A 21,623-nucleotide genomic window follows, 5' to 3' on the forward strand; every position below is an offset into this window, starting at 1 on the left:
GGGGGTTACGATTACGTACACAGCACCATCGGCATTCCGGGTTGTCCGCAATACTGATGGTATGGAGATGGCTTCTTAGAATGGCTTCTTCTTCTAAGTGCCAGTGACCGGTTAAAAGACCTATCACTAGCCGAATTTCGCTTTTTTTTAGGCGTAGTAGATTTTTGGTGAGACAGGCAGAGGGCCCTATGTGCGCTTTAGCCTGTCTCATACCAGGGGACTCAGTCCATCTTCGGTGGGTCCACTTGTCCAGCAGACCCTTCATTAACGCGACCGCTAGGCATTTGGCGATACCAATTATGCGTTTAGGCCTTATCGGCAAATTCGCGGATTCCAGTCTGGCAAGAGAGTGCGCTTCCTCATTACCTACATGGCCTACGTGGCCAGGTATCCAGATGAGCTGGACCCTGCAGCCAACCTGCACCAGTTTCTTCAGGACTTTTATGCACTCTAGAAGCTTGGAGCTTACCTTTGCGGTCGTGATAGCCGTGCTGTCCGAGCATATTGATACTGTATTGCAGTGTCCGCAGCTTAGGATTTTCTGTCCGCATTTTAATACAGCGAATACTTCGGCCTGGAAGAGAGTGGCATGCTCCCCCAGCGAGTATGCCCTACTGGTATGTGGGATCCCACCACAAATCCCCGATCCAGCTCTGTTATTCATTCTGGAGCCATCTGTGTACCAGATGGTTCTCCTATTTAGCAATGCAGGTCTGTTGGAATGCTGCCACTTTTCTCTGCCTGCAATGTGCGTCACGAATCCCTCACAGTCCACAGTCACTGGAGCCATGCAGTCGCTGTCCATCAGAAGGAGAGGACATTCCTGTATGGCCCGTGACCAAATTTTTGCGTGACCGGTCTCGCCAGTAGGTAGTCCGCCGAGGGCGTATAGCCTGACGCAGTCCTCATTGCCTCGAATTGCACAACGAGGTCCAGAGGCAGAAGGCTCAGCAGAGGCTCAAGCGCTCTAGTTGGCGCCGTTCGCATGGAACCCGTTATGCTGAGACATGCAAGACGTTGGACTCTCCAGTTAAGCACGAATTTTCGCTTTCTCCGTACATGGCCACCAAACGGTATGTGAGAAGGGGTTAAACTTGATTCCTTAAGGGTTAACTTGATTCCCAAAAATCGAACTGTCCTAGAGTAATGCAGCTGCACGCCACCTAGAGATATAACAGAGGGCGCCACAGTTACGTCTCCTCGTGAATAGTAGGAGCTCTGCGTTTTTTGGGTTAATCCTCAGACCCCTCCCCAAGAGGCACCATATGCAGGGCTCTCATCATAGGGCCCCGCATCTTAAGACGGCGTCTTTCCCCGGGCAAAGGATTACCAGATCATCAGCGTAGGCCTGTGTGTATAGGCCAGCATTGTTTAAAAGATTTATCAGGCTATCGACCACAAGGCACCACAAGGTAGGGGACAATACTCCTCCCTGCGGGCAGCCCCTAGCCGCCAACGTTTTGAAAATCTCGTTATTGAGCTAGGCAGATACATGACGTTTCGAGAGCATGGCCTCTATTCAGCTAACCAAACAGGGTTCTGAGTCGCGGCTCTCGAGTGCTTGGCAGATTAATACGAAAGGGGTGTTGTCGAACGCCCCTTCAATGTCTAGAAACGCACCCAGGCAGGCCTTGCCACTACCCAGAGCACCCTACACCTTCCTCACGAGTCACGAGGTGCTGTAGGGCCAGGTCCGTGGATTTGCCCGCCTGATAGGCGTATAGGCGCGATTTGAAGGGGGGGGAATGTCTTGATTGCCCATTTTACCCTCTCGTAGGTAATTATTCTTCTAGCAGTCTTGTACTCTAAGCGAATCGGAGCCCGAGAACAGCTAGGAGGATCGCAAGATAAATTGGAGTCCGGGAAGTGAGTGCGCAGCATGACCTCCAGTGACTCCCGCTCATTGGTAGTAAAGCCGCCATCTGGAAGTGACAGCGATCCCAATTTAGTTCCAGGTTCCTTGGACAGTACTTTGCACAGTCGTGCTGCAGAGGGTGTGTTTTCAACGTCATCGCAGAATTGCTTCCAGCACTGTCTTTTGAAGTCCCTGAGTGTCTTTTTGTATTTTATCCTTTGAGCTGCGTGGAACGCATCCTAGTAAGTGGCAAGCTTAGTGCGCTCAACCGTAGCCGATCGAGAGTTCTAGCCGTGACACTGGTTTTGTGGCGTCAAAATTGAAGCCGAGATTTTATGGCGCACGCCATACAGTGGAACGACTAAGTGGAGATACCGCGGGACCTAATAATTTTTACATTTTACAAGATAATAATTTTTTTATTATTACGTATTTTTAGGTATATGATAAATGTTTTAAATATTTTTTATTATTTATTTTATTGGAAAAATATACATAAACGGTGTTTCAAATTCGTCTACCCTCAAAATACGAAAATGGATAATTTACCCCAAAGTTGCACATTATTTACTTGTAAAAGAATATGCCATATAAAAAATATATATATTATATTTTATGTGGTTTTGAAGATTATTGAAAAAAAAAACAAATTTTCAAAAACTTATTCTTGACACTTTTGTGGGTTATCTTGGTTGCTATGGGAAAGTTTTTGCATTGCTGTATTACTTTTCCGTAAAAATGTTAATGCCGAAAACAAAATTAGGTAGGTACCTACGCCAAATTTTTGTTGCTTATTTAAAAAATCGAAAATTTTAATGATTCCGAAGATAATCAAAAAAAACCAAAAAAAAAAATTAAAAACCATTTTAATTTTTTCTGAGCTTAAACAGGAATGCAGTAAGAGGTAGGCATTATTCTAAATAAAATTAAGATTGTAAAATGTAAGTTAAAAATAAAATTGTCAATTTACCCACCTAATTTAAATACCGAATTTTTATTCTTTTTAAAACTTAGAGTATCAAAATAGTTTGGTAGTTTAAAATTTTAAATGCGTAATCTTACTATAAACTACAATAATAACTGCAGTAAAATATTATTTCGAATCAACGCAAAATATGTGCCCCAGCGCGGAATTTTCGCCATCGCGATGCGGTCGTCGCCTCGCATGATTTCGGCTTCTGTTGTGAGGTGTCGATGGAAGCGGGGATAAGTGTCCAGGCTAAAACTATCGATCGGCTACGGCTCAACCCTGCGAAGGAGCCGACGCGTAGTGTCACGGTGCTTTTCCGTGTTACTGTTCCACCAGGCATTCTTGGCATTGGCGGGTCTCCGTGTGAGGGGACAGCTGCCCTCGAATGCCGCGACTATCGCACGAGTCAGGTTGACAGTCCCGATCTCTGTGTCAGCCGGAAGTGTGTACCTTGCCGGCATGTCCGCAAGACCACCGATTAGTTCCTCTCGAAAGTGGTCTCAGTACCTTGGATTTCAGTAGGCTGGGGTATCGCACCGAGCCTGCTTCTTTAATTTAAAAAAAAAAGTGTCTGTGGTCCGACATTGTTATCTCAAGGGACACTCTCCATGAGCTGAAAAGGTTTACATTACAGTACTAGGTGAACAGATAGTAAGGTCAATACTTGATTGAGTCCTATTGCAGTAGAAAGTTGGGACACTGCCTCGGTTGAGTCGTTCTAGGCCATTTGAGCACAGGAAGTCAACCAGGGAGCGGCCCCTTGGGTTCTCATCGCCGCATCCCCAAAGACCGTGATGTGAGTTCGAATCGCAGCCTATGAGAAGCGGGAGGCCCAGGTCTTCACAGTATTTGACGACCGCAGTGACGGCCGGGGGGGGGGGGTGATTAAATTTCCCTGAGAGAAGAAAGCACCGCACATTCCTAGTAAGGATGATTGCGCGGGAATTCTCACAAGGTACATGTTTATGTAGTGTGCCGCCAGTTAAACCCAGGCCTTTAACAGAGCCGTGTGGTAAGTCCAGGGCTCCTGTAATAAGGCGACGTCAATAAGGAGCTCAGTGAGCCTTTTGCACAGAACAGCGGCAGACGCTCTTCAATGCTGTAGATTCGCCTGCAGAAATGTTAAAGGCATGTTGTAAGGTGTGGGGCTGGCTGACTGCCAGCACGCCTAGTCCTTGGAACTGAAAGGGCCTTCGTCTACGGATTACCCTGGCCTCTCGGAAGCTGCGGTGTTAGCAGTAGTGGCCTTTTCTAAGTCGGCGGCCGAGGGCCCAGAGGCCACTGTGGGAGTAGCCACCCTGGTGCAATCAGCTGCTTTCTTGCTCTTGATAAGGGAGACAGAGGCCCTGGTGATGCTATAAAATAGCGAGCCCTGTCTCTCACTTATCGGTTTGGCCGATCCTTCATCACCCCCACCACCAGCCTGAGGTTCTCATCCTCTTCTTTGCGCTCCCACACTCTCCACTGGGAGCACGGGAGGCCAGGATTTTGAAGCTCCAGAAGCCTCAAGGTGTCCTTGTCAGACTTATGTCTAATACCCGGAATCCGTAAGATGGCCCGGCGTAGGCGAAGCGTGGAGGGATCCACTGTTGTCAGCGTGACCGCCTTCCAAGGGGAAAGACTTGGGAGTCCCTGACGGAGCCACTCCAGACTTTCCTGGCTCGCGGCCGTTAACAGAATGTGGTCCCTAATCAGCCGCGGTGGATGGAATTGCAGTGACTGTGCCTCACTGCCGGACGAAGTCCGCAGTATGGCCTCAGTCACCGAGTCTACGAATTGTAGCAGCTGTCCGCCAGTGAAACCGACCTCGGGCTGTCCCGTTCTGCACACTGCCAGCTGCAGCTTGGCGCTGCCGACCGATCGCGCATAGCTAACTTGAGGCCGGGACTCAGCGGTCCGCGGTCTCTTAGCCCCGCCAGCGCGCTCGGCAGGCGTAGACCCGGGGGTCCTGAGCCTTTTGGTGCCTGGTCCCTCCTTAGTGGAAGCCCCAGGCTTGCAAGCCGCTGGGGGTAGGTATCAGGGCTCTCGCGGAAGCCGAGCCCAGGGAGCCCTTGGCGTCTTCTGCAGCCTTCCTTCTCCTTCTTTTCTCAGAACCGCGGAGGTTCTTTCTTTTTAGCTGTGAAGGTCAGCTTTGATGTATAAGAGCCCGCCATAGTGGAGAGGGAACGAAGAGGAGAGAGAGTTTTTTTGTGTTTTGAGGGTCCATGTTGGTCCTACGAGTATATCGGAAATAGCGGTCCACCCAGGCAGAGCCGTTTACCTGGGTAAGGCTGGATACTCTGGAAGGTCGCCCGGTATTCCAGAGGAAAAGTCAGCGACCGTGTTTTACCCCACGGCCATTCATCCCTCGGCACGTTGCCTACACACCTTGGATTGGGCTAAAGAAGAGAAGAAGACACGCAGGAAAAGACGAACACTAAGAAAGAAGAACAGCAGGCCAAGGGCGGCAGATAGTAAGCAAAAAGAAGAGAAAGCAGAGGCACACCCAAGAATAGCGGAAGAAAGGTGTGACTCTAATCCAACAATCCCAAGTGTTATTGCCGGGGAGTTTATCGACGTCCAGTCTAGATCTACAGGATTTAGTTTCAACAGGGTTACCGCGTGTAGGATGCAGGCTAGACCTGCATACTCCCGATCATTGACGAGAGTATCCTGTAGTCTTGGTAGTTTGATGACTATGGAGGTGCTAGCAGGTCCAACAAACTACCCGAGAGGTGTGCTAGGGAGCGTTCAGCCTTACGCCGATTAATGGTTAAGTTAACAGTACTCATAGTCATACTCATACTCAAAAAAACAATTTGATATAAATATTATGCCCGAAAACAATCAATTTATCAAAGAGGTCAAAAATGCTTATGATATAGTAGACACAATCCCAATAAACACTTTAGAAAAACCTGAAAAAATAACAATAAATGAAATCAAAAGCAAAATAAACCCACAAACAAAATAGAAAAGCTCCCGGATATGACAAAATAACCAATAAAAAGCTTAAAGAACTTCCAGATAACACACTACTGACCATAAAAATCATATTAAACAAATGTCTCAAATTATGCTATTTCCCAGACTTCTGGAAAAAAGCAATTGTAACAATCCTTCCCAAACCAAATAAAAACAAAAAATACCCGGAAAACTGGAGACCCATAAGCTTACTCCCAATTTTAGGAAAACTATACGAAAAAACAATCCTCAGTAGACTTTGGACAGAGATAACAGAAAGAGAAATAATACCTGAAGAACAGTGCGGATTCATGAAAGGCCTATCAACGGAACACCAGTTAGCCAGAGTTCATCAATACACCCTAGATGCCATGAATCGCGCCAGAACCACAGCCGTGATAACACTAGACGTAGAGAAAGCCTTTGACAGAGTGTGGCACATGGGCTTAATATACAAAATGATCAACCTCAGAATGTCTGCTGGATGGATAAAACTCATAAAAAGCTTCATAGCAAATAGGTATTTCACCACTAAAATAGACGACATAACAGGAGATTTTACCCAAATAAAAGTAGGCGCCTTGTGGTATCATCTCCACGGGAAAAAATTATAAAACCATTACCAAAAATCTACAGTCTCACCTTGATAAAATACTAGGACGTTTCAACAATCACAATAAAAAAAAAATGAATGCCAAGGCATTGTCCAAATGTTAAAACCCTTCTTAAATTATAAAAGTAAATTAAACCTAAAAAATAAACTATTATTATATAAACAAATAATAAGACCTTGGAACATTGAAAGGCTTTCATGTTCTAAGCCTAAACTATTATATGGGTCTACAATATATAAAAATGCAACAGAAACCTCATTAAAGAGACTACAAATCTTTCAAAATAAAATATTAAGACTTATGACTGGCGCAAGAAAATTTATCAGAGTGGAAGACCTACATGCAGATCTTAAAATAGAAACAATCAAAGAATTCATTAACAAAAAACATATAAAATTCAAAGAAAACTTAGAAAACATCAAAAACAATAAAATAAAAACTCTCTTATTAAAAATAAGAAAAACAGGTCCATACAAAAACATACTAGATTAGAGCACATCGCGCACTCATTGGGGGATAGAGTCTAGTCCAAACTCTATCAACACCCCATACCCAGCAATCTCTCCCCATCCTACACCTATCCCAGCAATTAAAAAAAAAATCCCCAATCAAACCATACTTTCGGCACCAAGCCACCAAGATGCCAACAATAATGAAAAAAAACATTGGCTTATAGTCTTCCCGCATTTAATAAAAAATGCCGCATTGAGGCAGCTAGAGCAAATTAGCTATGCTGCAAAACTTGAGTTAGAACAAGCTGTTAGGCTGCTCCTACATTGGAAGCGGAATTTCTTCAGACTTGACGGTCTGAGCAGGTCTGAATGGGTCTGACCGAGTCTGACAAAAACAAACACAAAGGCGCCGTATTCCCTCCTACACTAGAGCCAGTTCTAGAGCCAGTTCGTGCCAGGAAGGAGCGACGGGTCTGACCTGGTCTGACAACAACCAAAATAGTTTGTTTTTCTCCCAGTTCGTTTTTTTCGTGTTTGGTGTTCCCATTTGGCTCGTGTTTATAAATCATAATAATTGTTGTTATAATGGTAGACAAAGGAAACTTGATTGAGTTAGTGCGTGAGAGAGTGGCTTTGTGGGACCATAGGGACAAAAATTACCACAACCGCGATTTAAGGGGAAAGCTGTGGGATGAAGTTGGTAAAGAGCTTGGAATTGAAGGTAATAGGTTTATTATTACTAGTTGATATAATTATTAAATTATTTATAAATAAATATGTATATACAGGGTGCCCCGTAATTATTAACGACCAAAATTTTATCATGCTATAATGTAGGTAAAAAAAAAACAAACATTTTCATCACATAATGTTTAATTCCATAGTGCAGTATTCTGTCTGCCTCGCTGTATCTAAGGTTTATCTCTTATTGTTAACGTTGAAGACCATTTCATTCTGCCACGAAACACTTCCAGGGCCATTAGAGTAGTCTTTGTAGAAATTTCTCACCTCTTGTGCAGCGGTAGAGGATCTGTTTAATCGTCGTCCGCCAAGATCTGGTCTTTCATGTTTTTGTTGGTATTCCTGTAGAGCGTCTTCAAGCACTCGTTGATTCAGTGTAATATTCTCTTTGTCAATAATCAAATTATGCAGAAGGCACATGCATTTGATTATTTTCTCAGCTTTTTCTACCCCTGTTTCAATGGCTTTGTAGAATAATCTCCATTTTGCAGTTAAAATTCCAAATGCGCATTCTAAACAGCTTCTGCACCGTGACAATCGATAGTTAAAAACGCGCTGGGCTTCGGTCATTTTTCTTTGACTGAATGGTTTCATGAAAAAAGTCTTTAAAGGGTACGCATCGTCACCGACTAGAACAAATGGAACCAGAGTGTCACTGTCATCGATTGGTGAAGGAGCTGGCAACGTTTCAGAGCAATTTTCAAAAAAAGTTTAGATTGGAGAAGCTTCGAATACGCCCCCGTCACTTTGCTTTCCGAAGGCTCCAACGTCAATGAATATGAATTTACACCGAGCGTCTGCTACACCGTGAAGATTAACAGAGAAAAAATGTTTATAGTTGTAAAACACGGTACCACTCTTCCGAGGAGCTTTGATTTTTTGAACATGTTTGCCGTCTACATATGCAACCGGCACAGTTAGGAAAGTTCCACATGTCCTTAAATTCTGCAGCAATTTCAAGAAATCTTTCTCGCAAACGCAAGAAAATTAAGGAAAACTGTGGTGCGTCAGGTGCTGCTGCCAAGTCCAAGTGGGTTTATTTTGATTCATTGAGCTTCTTGCTTCCTATGATGAAGCCAAGAGCTACTTCAGGAAATCTTCCTGCGTCTCAAGTAGCAAATATACTGATGGACATGGAATCAGGTGAAATTGATGAAACTCAGGAATCAGGCGAAACTCCTCGATCACAATATGACTTTGACGTCCACACTGAAGATAAAAATGTTGATGACCCTGAGCAACTTACACAAGTAAACAAAGCTCCACAACCTCCTCGACAGAAGAGAGTAAGTTTCGGTGCCCCGGACTAAAGAGAAAGCAAAGCCAAAATATTCAAAACGAGGCACTAAAGTTAGAAAGAAGAAAAGCGCAATTGCTCGAATCTCGTTTCTCGGCATCACAACCGAGCAGTTTAGCAGAGGAGTATGACGGCCTATCATTCTTCAAAAGTTTACTTCCTTCGCTCAAACAATTACTACTCCTAAAACGAATGAAATTACGATCAAATATTCTGAATTGTGTCATCGCTGAGCTTGAATCACTAGAACCAAGCAACACACCATGGACATCGCCATTGACAGTTTTACCTCACCCTCCACGAAATTACACAGGATAGTACCCCAATCAACCGTATGCATCCAGTTCTTCGGATACATCAAGCTCCATTCTTTCTCTATGCCAACCAGAAAATTCCGAACAAGCAGAATCTCAAAAAATCTCAATTACCTTGCGAAACCTAATTTAATTTTTTTACAATTTAATTTGTTGAAATAAATATGTTCTAACTTACGTATTGCCGAAATTGTATTAGACTCGGTATTAAAGTAACTTACCTCAACAAAATCGACAGTTTTTCTGCTGGCTCTTTACAATTCCTAAAGTTACTCCACTTCTGTATGTCCCCTTTTATGTGTGACAAGATGTAGTCAAACGTTTCAACGGTCATTATGTGATATTTTTTTAATTTGTCTGGATAACCACGCATAGGTAAGCAGGTTAAGTAGTATTCGCTTTGCCTGTGGTCTTTAAACTCATGAACCCACTTTCTCGTGGGTTTATTGAGTAGTAAATTTTGGTCCATTAATATAAAATCAAAAAGTTCCTCGTCCATTTTTAAATTCAGATAATCACAACTGGGGTAAAAACTTCCTTTCTCGTTGAGAGCTCACACTGTACTGCATCCTGAAACCACTTGCAGTGTAGGAGCGCAGGGTCTGGTCGGGATGTGTCTGATTTGGCCGGGTTGGCTGACCAGATCCCAAGGATCCTGCACAAGCCGGTACAGACAGTGAAAATTTTTGTAGCATTTAGCCGTTGAGCCAGCGAGCCGCCCGCGCGGGCCGCAATCATAGGAAGGGAGTTGTCCAATCGGATTTCGAATATTATGTTTTATTAAGCATTTATTAATAATTATTGTATGTAAGTTTCGGTATAATACAGTATTCACAAATTATTATTTCATAAACAACGCAGAGGTAAAAATTTTTTATTTCTCCTGGAGCCGCTCCTGTTTATATTTGATACTAGAGGCGGCAACCTCGCATAATTTTTTATGACATTTTTGACATTAGACACTTTTGACGCTCAGAATCTGACACTGACAGCTTCCTTCAAAAAAGTTCAGCCATGGCGGTGAGTTTCGAATATTTTTTATTGATAATTTTCCATCATCATCCTGTTAAATAAAGTGCTAAAAATAATTTTCTGAGTGAAAAATGAAAGAGGGAACTTTAGGTTGGCGCTCTGGAACAATATTTTTACCATTAAAAAAGGGAAACTTGTGCAAATTTCAATGTTTTTGTTGTGATGTTTTTAGAGCTTTACTTTTACTAGGTGTCCTAGAACCCTTCAAACTCTATTACTACTCAATATTGATACCTTAGTTGAACAAACTTTAAATATTTTTAGCATTTTATTTTAAGAAACAAACATTAATAACCCTTTGTTGATGCCATCCTTAACCTCAAAACGACATTTTAGCCCGCAGTGAAAAAAGAGAAGAAAGAAGTCAAAGACAAGTCCAAAAATGTCATGCGGGACTTGCACATCCGTAAACTCTGTCTTAACATTTGTGTCGGCGAAAGTGGTGACAGGCTAACTAGAGCTGCTAAGGTGTTGGAACAACTTACAGGGCAACAGCCTGTATTCTCCAAAGCTAGATACACTGTAAGATCTTTCGGTATCCGTCGTAATGAAAAAATTGCTGTACATTGCACCGTAAGAGGGGCAAAGGCTGAAGAAATCCTTGAAAGGGGCCTGAAAGTCAGAGAATATGAATTGAGAAGAGACAACTTCTCTGGTAAGTTTTTCAGTACTTGTTTCTTTGCACTGTGCTTATATCTAAATTTCATTTATTTTAGCTTCAGGAAACTTTGGTTTTGGTATTCAAGAACACATTGATTTGGGTATCAAGTATGACCCAAGCATAGGAATCTATGGTCTTGACTTTTATGTAGTATTAGGCAGACCTGGATTCAATGTAGCCCACAGGAGGAGGAAGCAAGGAAAAGTTGGATTCCCACACAGGCTGACCAAGGAAGATGCCATGAAGTGGTTCCAACAGAAATATGACGGTATCATTTTAGCCAGCAAGAAGTAAAAACTGTGTTTTTACATTTGACTAAATAAATATTTTTAAGGATTTGTTACTCTTTTGGTTTTGTTTTTATTTACCCAAATCCTGATGCAGGGGTAAGTCTTATTGAGATTTTTATATATTTTTTTGATTGAAATTTATTAACTTATTTGTCATGCATATAACATTTTAAGTACATATTAATAGTTAACAGTAATTTATTATTTTGTGGATCAAAGACATTTTAAGATAGTATATTCCTTATTAATCATGAGAAATAATAATATACTGGGTGGTGCATCGCTGAGCGGAACATAGGAAAAACCATGTAAATTTTAAGAGGGTCAATTATTGGCTTCCCTGTACATTTTATAGAAGAAATGTAAGATAACTTTTTGAAGAGACCAATCTGGCAAACCCTTGTGCAAAGTTTAAAAAAATTCTAATAAGCGAATCTTGAATTATTCAATTAAATGTAATTGCAAAATTAGCAAATTTTTGGTTCAGGTAAAACCGAATGGGCACCAGTAAAATGAATATTGTCACTGACGTGAGGAAAAGTGTCAATAAATCAGTGACAGTCGATATTTGAAAACAAGTATGAATTATTCAATCCACGAAAAAATAGCCATAATTAAGTGGCATTATGTGGGAAACAGTTTTAGAACAGTATCTGAAATGTTTTCAGTTTCTCCGCCAAGCCAAAAAAAACATTTCTTGTATTCGCCAGTACATCAGATTTGACAAAGCCTTAAAACAAATTGTTTGCTGATGTCTGGTTTTACCTGAACCGAAAATTTGGTAATTTTGCAATTACATTTAATTGAATAATTCAAGATTCACTTATTAAAATTTCTTGAAAATTTGCATGAGGGTTTGCCAGATTGGTCTCTTCAAAAAGTTATCTTACATTTTTTCTGTAAAATGTACAGGGAAGCCAATAATTGACGCCCTTAAAATTTACATGGGATTTCCTGTTCCGCTCGGCGACGCCGCATACTTGGCAAGTCTGAACCTAAAGAGGACAGAGACTAGGTTATTATCCCAAAATAGTTGCTATAGCTGAAAATTTATTTAAAGATGTGCCAAAACAATCTAAATCTTGAAAATCTACTATAGTGGTTATTCTGCGAATAGGACTATTTAGTAAAATTTTGTTTTGCAAAATGTGATATGGATAAGAGAAGAGAAAAAATATATTATATACATTCTGGACTTCTAACAATACCATTCAAGTATTAAAATACAAAGCAAACATTAAAGAACTGGTGTTTGCTTGATAAAGAGTTAATAATCAAATAGGATATGGTATCAGAACAAGTAAGATCAATGCCCAACTTGATAAGAGCATATGGCAAATCTGATGTACTTGTCCTGAATATTTTCAAGCCTTTCAATATGTATTAGAGGAAAAGAGATAACCAAATTATATCAGAGAATTCACGAACAGATCTCACTATGTGAATATGTCCTATATACTGACACATGGCAAGATCTTTTAATAAATCCAAGTAGCTTATTAAACAGTATAACTAAAAGAATAAAAAACGAATTCAGATGAATATTATTTCAGAAATAAAAAATGGAATAACTTTTTAGAGGAGCTAAATAATGATGACGAAAATCATAGAAATTATTGGAGAGTTTCAAAGATACTGAGAGGAAAGACCAAAACAGATATCCCGCCCATACAGATAGAAGTGTAGTGTACTCGGACTTAGAAAAAGGCATTAAACAATTCACTAGAAAAACAATTCAATATTAAAGCAGGTCCTGAAAATCAAATACTAGAAGAAGAAGTAAAAAACAAATAAAACAGAAGAAATACCACCACAAAACATTGGAAGCCCTAAAAAAATCCAACTTCATGAAATAAGAGACCTCATTGAACAACAATTAAATAGAAAAGCACCAAGGTATGACATTAATAATAAAATGTTAAAAATGCTACCGGATAACATACTAATGGATTTATTAATAATATACAACCAATGTCTAAACCTGTGCTATTTTCCAGAAGCATGGAAAAGGGCAATAGCGGTATTGATACCAAAACAGGGGAAAAATTTGGCCAAACTAGAGAGCTACAGACCCATCAGCCTGTTACCAACAATAGGTAAAATATTTGAAAAAACGGTATTAAACAGGCTGAGAGAGGAAACAGAAGAACTGAAAATAATCCCCAAAGAACAACACGGCTTTGTGAAGGGTCTCTCAACAGAGATGCAGTTGGCGAGAATACAACAGAGCTTAGTTGATTCTTTCAACTCAAGAAATTCAACCGCCATGATCACACTTGATATCGAGAAAGCTTTTGATCGGGTGTGGCATGGCGGATTGATATTTAAAATGTCAAAATTCGGTGTGTCCGTCGGTATGATAAAATTGATTATAAGTTTTATAAGTGGAAGGTCCTTCACAGCAAGGATCGAAAATAAAACACTACCTTATAGAGAAATAAAAGCGGGAGTGCCTCAGGGTTCCCCACTTTCACCAACTCTATTTAATATATACCAGGCGGACATACCGAAGAATGATCATTACTCGCAACTGGCACTACTCGCCGATGATACGTGCGTTTTCGCCAGCTGCAGATACCTGTATCAGCTAAACGCATACATTCAGAGCCACCTAGAAAAACTCTGTGCATGGGCACTAAAATGGAAGATAAAGACAAGACGGAGGCAATATTAATTACCAAAAAAGTAGATCGCGACATTCCTAATCTGGTGATGTTGGGCACTGAAATCCCCTGGAAAATAATTTGAATTTTCATATTAAGAGACAGCTCAACCAATGCAATGGCCTTATACAGGGGCTATACTTATTTCTAGGGCCAAAAAACAAAATGTCAATAACAACAAATTACTGCTCTACCAACAAGTAATAAGGCCCAAACTCCTCTATAGCTATGTGTGCTAACAAACATAACTAAAACCAATTTAAATAAACTCGAGAGATTTCAAAACAAAACCTTGAGATTAATCACAAACTCTCCGAGATATGTAAGAAACATCGATATCAGAGAAGATTGCCGCATTGAGACCATAGAGGAGTTTATAAAGAAAAAACACACAAAATTTAAAGAACGGGCCTTGAGAATGATGAACTGAAAAAGTTTTTATTAAAATGGAGGGAAAACCGTCCCTGGCGAGGCTTTTTTTGTCTAAGATAAGGATGTCTATCATGGGGATCTTGGAAAGCAGATGGATTAAAGAAAAGTTGCGCATCTTCATGCCGAACAGTATGTGGTTTAGAAAGGTTTAAAATTCCGAGTAGCTCCGGAGATACGCCTAAAAAAACGAAATTTGCCAATTTATATATAGCCACTTCTTAAGCTCTATAAAACGTCGAGAGATTTTCCGTACGACGTTTCGTTTCGGAGAAAGCATCATCAACTTTATTTTTTTATATGGCGCGTAAAAAAAGTATACCCTCTATTAAAATTAGTTTTTATTCAATTCCTAATGCTTTGGAGTAGTACGCTATATTACTCTTGTTTCAACATATGAAATTAAAATCAGGTTAGGGCACTTTTCAGGCGCACCAGCAGTAACCGAGGCGTTTTCAGATTTACCGGGATTTTAAGGTGGAATCTCGGTCGAATAGATTCTTCCTAGGATTCCTAACCTAATTTAGTATTTTTTGCGACTTAGTTTTTGTAAATTTGTTGTTGCTACATTTTTATTTCGATTTTTTGTGGTTATTTTAATTTGGTAAGTTTATTTTGATGATCGAGTAAGAATAGTACACGGATAATAAACCGACTATAAAACCTACAACTGAAACAAAAACTGAGACCCTTACAATGGAACCGAAAAAAACTAATTTAGATCACAGACAATGTTCAAACAAATTACCATTATTCTCCAAATAACGCCATCATGCCATCTAACTGTCGAATTTAAAACATTTCTTAACATATCAGGTGTAATGCTCTTGAACGTTTCAAAACTATAGGAAAAAAATCGAACAGAATTAAGTCCGGCGAATAAGGAGGCCACAGAACTGTTAAATGTGTACCTATCCATTTTCCCGAAAATCTATTCGATAAATACTCGGGTACGATTAGGGCATTGTTCACGGGAGTACCATCCTGCTGAAATCAACAGTTTATAACCTTTGCAAGCGGTAAGTTGTCCAAATTTTAACGGCGTTGTAACATAGGATATAACATTTTAATAAAATTATTGACATTTTCTCAGCACCATCATTTCACCGCCGACTACACCAAAACCGATTCCTAGCAGTCTACCGGTAATCACCGTTCCTAAGTGGTATTAACCAAACACGTCCAAGCGGTTATAGTTATAACCGTGTTAAGATACGTGACGTCACCACTTTATACGTCATCAATTTGGAACAGTAATTACCCACGTCCGGAGCTGTTTTCTAAACATCAAATGTCAAAAATATTGAAATAAGTGCGGGAAAAAATAAAAACAAACAACAAATTATTTCCTTTTTAAAGATGACACAAAATTTATTATGGCTAATAAGTTTTCTTTTTTGATATTTATGTTTAAGAACCAATTACATATAACATTACTGGCGTCTGGGGTATTATTTACAAACAAACAAAAGGATGACAGCGACAGCTGACAAGTACGAAGTTACTTCAACCAAACACGTCAAAGCGGACACGATTGGTTATGTTATAAAGGGACTGTTCAAGATCAACCAAGGGCTTAACCGCGGTTAAAACCGATAGATCGCTTGGAACCGGTTCAAGACTTTCAGAATTTAATAAAAATCCATTTCGGTTTTTTAAGCATATCTCCGGAAGTATTTGGAATTTTAGAACTTTCCAAAAGGCATAATGTTAGGCTTGAAAATTCGCAACTTTTCTCTAATTGAAGCATCTTCGTTTTCCAAGATCCCATAATAGATATCCTTATCTTGGACACACTGTATACAAAAATTATCTAGCAACAGTACTGAAGCATGGACCATAATCATTTGATGATGATATTTATTTCGGGTCGCACAGATTCGCATGCCTTCAGCATAATGATAAATCAAGAATTGGCAAGTTTTAAGAATCATTGTGTGATTTTAAACGTTTGTTTTTTAATATCTCAAAGACAAATATCTTAAATTTTGATTATAGTTTAAATAAGATTTATTACTTGCACTAACTTGACATCTGGCTGTTTTGTGATTAAGGCAATTAAGAGTTCCGCTAAAAATGTTTCATTTCACTTAATTAATTCTCACCTGTCTTATGGGGTTTGCTTCTAGAGCAACGCATATCTTTATTTACTTCCGTGTTCATTTTAACGCAACCATTCGATATTTGTCTGTGTGGGCTTAATGTAAAAGATTCATATAGGCTTATTTTATAAGAAGAAAATTCCCTTAAATTTGTATTCTTAAGACTGATGCTATACAGGGTGTTCCGTTGATCATGTTACAAACTTCTAGGGCAGATAGAAAACGTCAAAAGAAAAACAAAAGTTCATATAAACATGGGTCCGGAAAAGCTTCCTCAGGGAGCTAGACCTCTTTGAAAATAACCTTTAAAAACTAGTTTTTTTTTAATAGCTCCGGAACTACTTTAGCTACCGCAACCAATTTTGGGAGGTAAATTATTGTTAGTATGTTTATTCTTTTGAACCTACTAAATAAAAAAAAACTTACCAGGGGCTTCAGAATCAGGGGGATATTTGGTAAATTTAGGCCCATTTCTTTAAGACTTTAATTTCTGCCCGTTTGGGCATTAGATTATGATGTTCCTATGCTTTTTACATAAAAAAGGTGCTCTTAGTAAAAGTCGGTAAATATCACCGTTTTTTGTTGAAATTGACTAAAACCAAACTAAGATACAGCACCTGAATTAATTATTTTAATAATAATAATAATGCTAATTCATTGCCATTGTCAGTATTTTTTAAATTTGTCACTGTCAGAATTTTTTACATATTAATTCCCTTTTTATTACGGTTAAGTAATGGAAGATTATACTTTTGCTGAATACGCCGATATGCTTTTAATTTATGGGGAAGTTCGATGTAATGGTAGAGCTGCTTCTCGACTATATGAAGAGCGGTTTCCCGAAAGGCGAATCCCAGCTCACACACTTTTTGAAAGGGTCAATCAACGGCTCAGGGAGACTGGCTCCGTTAAAATAAAACGCCAAGATAATGGCGCGCAAAGGAACATCCGAATCCCGGATTTTGAGGAAGAAGTGCTTCAGCGATTTGAAGATAACCCATCAGTAAGTACTCGAGTAGTAGCTGATGCGATGCATGTAAATCATGTTAGGGTATGGAACGTTGTTAATGAACAGCTTCTTCAGCCATACCACCTGCAAAAGGTGCAATCATTAGGACCCAATGATTTTATGCCCCGCGTGAATTTTTGCCAGTGGTTTCTTGACCGGTGTACAGAAGAACCTCAATTTCCAAAATATGTCCTTTTTACTGACGAGGCTTTATTTACAAAAGAAGGCATTTTTAATTTTAAGAATAATCATGTGTGGAGTGAGCAAAACCCTTATGGTATTCATTTTAGGAGCTATCAACATAAGTTTTCGGTCAATATGTGGGCCGGCATTGTTGGAGAACGCTTAATTGGTCCAATTATGTTGCCTCCTCGTTTAACGGGAAATATTTATTTAAATTTTTTAAGAAATGTACTGCCAGAACTATTAGATGATCTGCCTTTAAATATACGGCACTTCTTATATACTCGGCTTACCATTATTCCGGAAGATCCCGCCTTTTTATATTTTCTTTTGCATTGAAATAATATATTATTCGCTCATTTATTCTAGCAACATCTAGTAACCTGGTTTATAAATGAAAATAAGGCGCTGGATTGGCTGCGGAGGCTCTGTCCCTGGCCAGCGCGCTCACCAGATTTGACAACCTTAGATTTTTTTCTTTGGGGGCATATGAAGTCTCGTATATGAAACTCCAGTCGAGTCAGAAGAAGACCTGGTGGCCAGAATTTCCGCAGCTGCTGAAGTAATCCAAACCACGCCTGATATTTTTAACCACGTCAACCTTAATATGGTGCGTAGATGCAATAAATGTATCGATCGTGGCGGCCGGCATTTTGAGCAATTAATATTTTAAGTTTATTTTTGTAATACCAATCTTTAATAAAATTTGTTTACGTTTCTAAAATTGTTAATTTGTTGGTTTTTTATTACACTTAAAATCATTTAAACATTTTATGCCTCAAGGTAATTAAAGTGACAGTTAATTAATTTGAGTATCAATTTAATAAAGTGGCTACCTTAACTTTTTTTAAACATTTTTTATTTACGCCAGATTGTTTTTTTAAATGTTTATTAATAATAATAGGTAATTGATTTTTGTATCTCATAACTTGCTTTTCGTCAATTTTCACAAAAACGGTGATATTTACCATGTACCATGTACGACTTTTACTAAGAGCACCTTTTTTATGTAAAAAGCATAGGAACATCATAATCTAACGCCCAAACGGGCAGAAATTAAAGTCTTAAAGAAATGGACCTAAATTTACCAAATACACCCCTGATTCTGAAGCCCCTGGTAAATATTTTTTTTATTTAGTAGGTTCAAAAGAATAAACGTACTAACAATAATTTACCTCCCAAAATTGGTTGCGGTAGCTAAAGTAGTTCCGGAGCTATTAAAAAAAAACTAACTAGTTTTTAAAGGTTATTTTCAAAGAGCTCTAGCTCCTTGAGGAAGCTTTTTCGGACCCATGTTTATATGAACTTTTGTTTTTCGTTTGACGTTTTCTATCTGCCCTAGAAGTTTGTAACATGATCAACGGAACACCCTGTATAAGAAGTATGACACTACAATTAACTCTGTTAACATAAATAATGCCAAGTCATCTTTCAACTTTTATTCCCAGATTTAAAAATCGGACATACCTGAGAGATAAGTTCGAGTCATCTGAAAAAGTTCTAGAAGTTAGGGACAGGTTGAAAATAGAAGTGGAGGAAAAAAGGACTAGCAGCACTCTCTTTAAAAGCCTGTTTGAAATTCCATCCGGACCTGCTTCCTTCCTATTATCCAGTTTAACTAATGCTATTTCAATTGTACTTGTAGTAGGGCTAAATAAGAATATCTGGTTGATTAAAAAATTGAAACCAATGGGAACCAGTAATAAGGTTTCTAATAATTTTGAAACAGATTTTATTTAATTTACAATACATTTTACATTTAATGTGAAACAAATTATTTATATCCAGAAAAATAAACAAAAATTCTTATAAATTTCATAATGGATAAATTGCCAAAAAACTTACGTCTATATCATATAGTTAAGTAACAACATTTTTAAATAAAACTAATTTACATATACTACTACCATTTTGTCAGTCTCATTACTATAAACCTAAATATAAGAAAATATATATATTATTTTGTTAGGACGGGGTGGTAGAAATACAGGCAATTTCATAATCAATCTGAGAGATTGAATTCGAGTCAATTTAAATGTCATCAGTTTTCGATTTATCCAAAAAAGATTTGACTTATGTCCAAAATAAACAAGCCACTCCTAGATGCCTCAATAGAGTGTTTTAAATTACCCTGTAATGTTTGGTTATTTTGTCAGGTTGTTTATTTCGTTTTTTTTTAATCTTTTTTTATTATGTTATGTTAGAACTTTATCCCTGCATATTACTTCATTATCTTTGTATAAACTTACAAAAAAATTGTACTAAACAAACATATTAGTAATCTTAAAACTGAGTTATCGCAACACCATATCACGTTATTCAATTCATTAGTTCAATGTTAAGTTTCGATCGGGTTTTAATGGAAGCCTCTCTCTATGGGATTTGCAAAACGGCCCCAAAAGTTACTTGACAATTACAAATTAACAGCTTTTTGTAAAAATCTTGCTATAAATACTGTTACAATATTAATTTCCCAAAGGTCCTAGGGAATTTTCGAGCCTCTTTGAAACCCAACTATCTTATACTACTGATGTGGAATAATATGGGAGCATCACATCGAATGGGAATATTTCCTAAAAGGTTTGCTTGCCACTGCAATTACCACATTGCCAGTTTTTATGGTTTTGAACAAGTTGACTGCTTCGGTATGTGATAAGCCATCAAAGGTCTTCCCATTAATTGACAACAGTTCATCTCCTGGAAAAAATGTAGTTTGTCATTATGAGGAGAATTGGTGAAAATGGGCAAAATTTGGTATTTTTCATAAGAACACACATTCAATTTTTCTACTACTTTGAGAGTGAAAGCAAATGATGTTTTCCTTATTTAACGCTTACTTACAACGTTTTTAATCCGATGTTTCAAGATAAAACATCCTACTTTTACAATTTTTTGATTACTATACACTTCTCAGTTCTAAATAACTAGATATTAAGTTTAAAATCACGTAACACTTTTGTAGATAGGTACACAATTAATTATAAAAAAATTGGGTGTACCTACTATACAATATAAATATTTTATACTTAGAGAAAATGTTTCAATAAAATTAATGTTTTATATTAATTTTAAACTAACTCCCTATAACAGCGTTACTCAAAGAAACCTCCGATAGGGCTCCGCCAGCAGTCATAATAAATTAATGCATGTATTTAAGTGGATCCTATAAGAATAAAGTTACCTAAGGTAAAAATAAACAACCAAAACGAAACGCCTACTTATAGGTGTTACTAGTACATATACGAAAATTTAATATATGTATTATTAAGTAAATGCCCGACCTATTACATCGAAATGTTACAGCGTTACTCGTAAGCCACCATTCGCCCCCGGACTATAAGCAATCGAATGACCTCGGTTCGTCGCGCTGTTTTTCGTGCTCGTGCGTCGACGCATACTTCGGAGAAAATCGTGTGGCTCTCTGAAGTTTCTGAGGAATTCGAGATAATTCGATGGTTGCTGGTATAATATAAAGGAGGATTGTTTGGCGCGGAGAATTTATTAATCAAGCAACGTACCGCAAAATTTACTCACACCGCGCTCAGTATTTTATGTTCGCTTGTCTTGTTGTTGTTCGTAGTGGTTGTAAAATCTTGTATTTCGTGCGTCAAGAGATACTATTTGTCATAAAATTGACCGAATCAAATTAGTGTTAAAAAAGAATGGAGCGCTGGCTTAAAGGTGTTGCAAAAAATGTGGTTCGCTTGGATGATGCGTCAAATTCAAATCAAGGTGATATGACGGCGTCAAGTTCTCGTTTTATGGTTTTAAGTTTAAGTAGTAAAACATCTAATGACACACTGAAGGTGAAAAAACGAAAGTATGACGAATCATACATTAATCTCGGATTTGTTGATTCCAACGGCTCACCTCTTTGTATGTTGTGCAGCAAACTCCTTCCTAATAGTACTATGGTACCTGCTAAGATGCGCCGACATTTAGATACTGTACATCCCGACTTCAAAAACATCAAAAACAGTAGTAAAGAATTTTTTCTACTTAAAAAAGAACAATTATTAAGAAGTCAAAAAACTATGACGTATGCGACTCAGACTGTGAATGAAAAGG

The 21,623-nt window shown here is 38.6% G+C and overlaps 2 protein-coding genes across 4 annotated transcripts in view; one reads left to right on the forward strand and one right to left on the reverse strand.

Annotated features, from left to right (window-relative positions):
- The first annotated feature begins 10,085 nt into the window (after positions 1–10,085).
- Positions 10,086–11,222, forward strand: LOC126734239 (60S ribosomal protein L11). Its single transcript, XM_050437776.1, has 3 exons — positions 10,086–10,206; positions 10,555–10,873; positions 10,935–11,222. Exons 1-3 carry the CDS (start codon positions 10,201–10,203, stop codon positions 11,171–11,173), a joined length of 564 nt encoding a protein of 187 aa, XP_050293733.1. The 5' UTR covers positions 10,086–10,200; the 3' UTR covers positions 11,174–11,222.
- Positions 11,223–19,270: 8,048 nt separating this feature from the next.
- LOC126745311 (muscle M-line assembly protein unc-89-like) overlaps positions 19,271–21,623 on the reverse strand; it is a 77,884-nt gene continuing 75,531 nt past the window's right edge. For all 3 annotated transcript variants that reach the window (XM_050453085.1, XM_050453090.1, XM_050453097.1), the window contains exon 8: positions 19,271–20,252. In XM_050453085.1, the coding sequence (XP_050309042.1) occupies positions 20,107–20,252 (146 nt within the window). In that variant the 3' untranslated portion in view covers positions 19,271–20,106. The remainder of the gene's footprint in view (positions 20,253–21,623) is intronic.

Source organism: Anthonomus grandis, chromosome 1, assembly GCF_022605725.1.
Source record: "Anthonomus grandis grandis chromosome 1, icAntGran1.3, whole genome shotgun sequence".
In the NCBI taxonomy this organism is placed as follows: domain Eukaryota; kingdom Metazoa; phylum Arthropoda; class Insecta; order Coleoptera; family Curculionidae; genus Anthonomus; species Anthonomus grandis.

Bases quoted from the DNA above. Each gene is read 5' to 3' on its own strand.
- LOC126734239 (XM_050437776.1), top strand. The intron at 10,874-10,934 runs GTAAGTTTTTCA...CATTTATTTTAG, and splicing joins GAGAAGAGACAACTTCTCTG to CTTCAGGAAACTTTGGTTTT.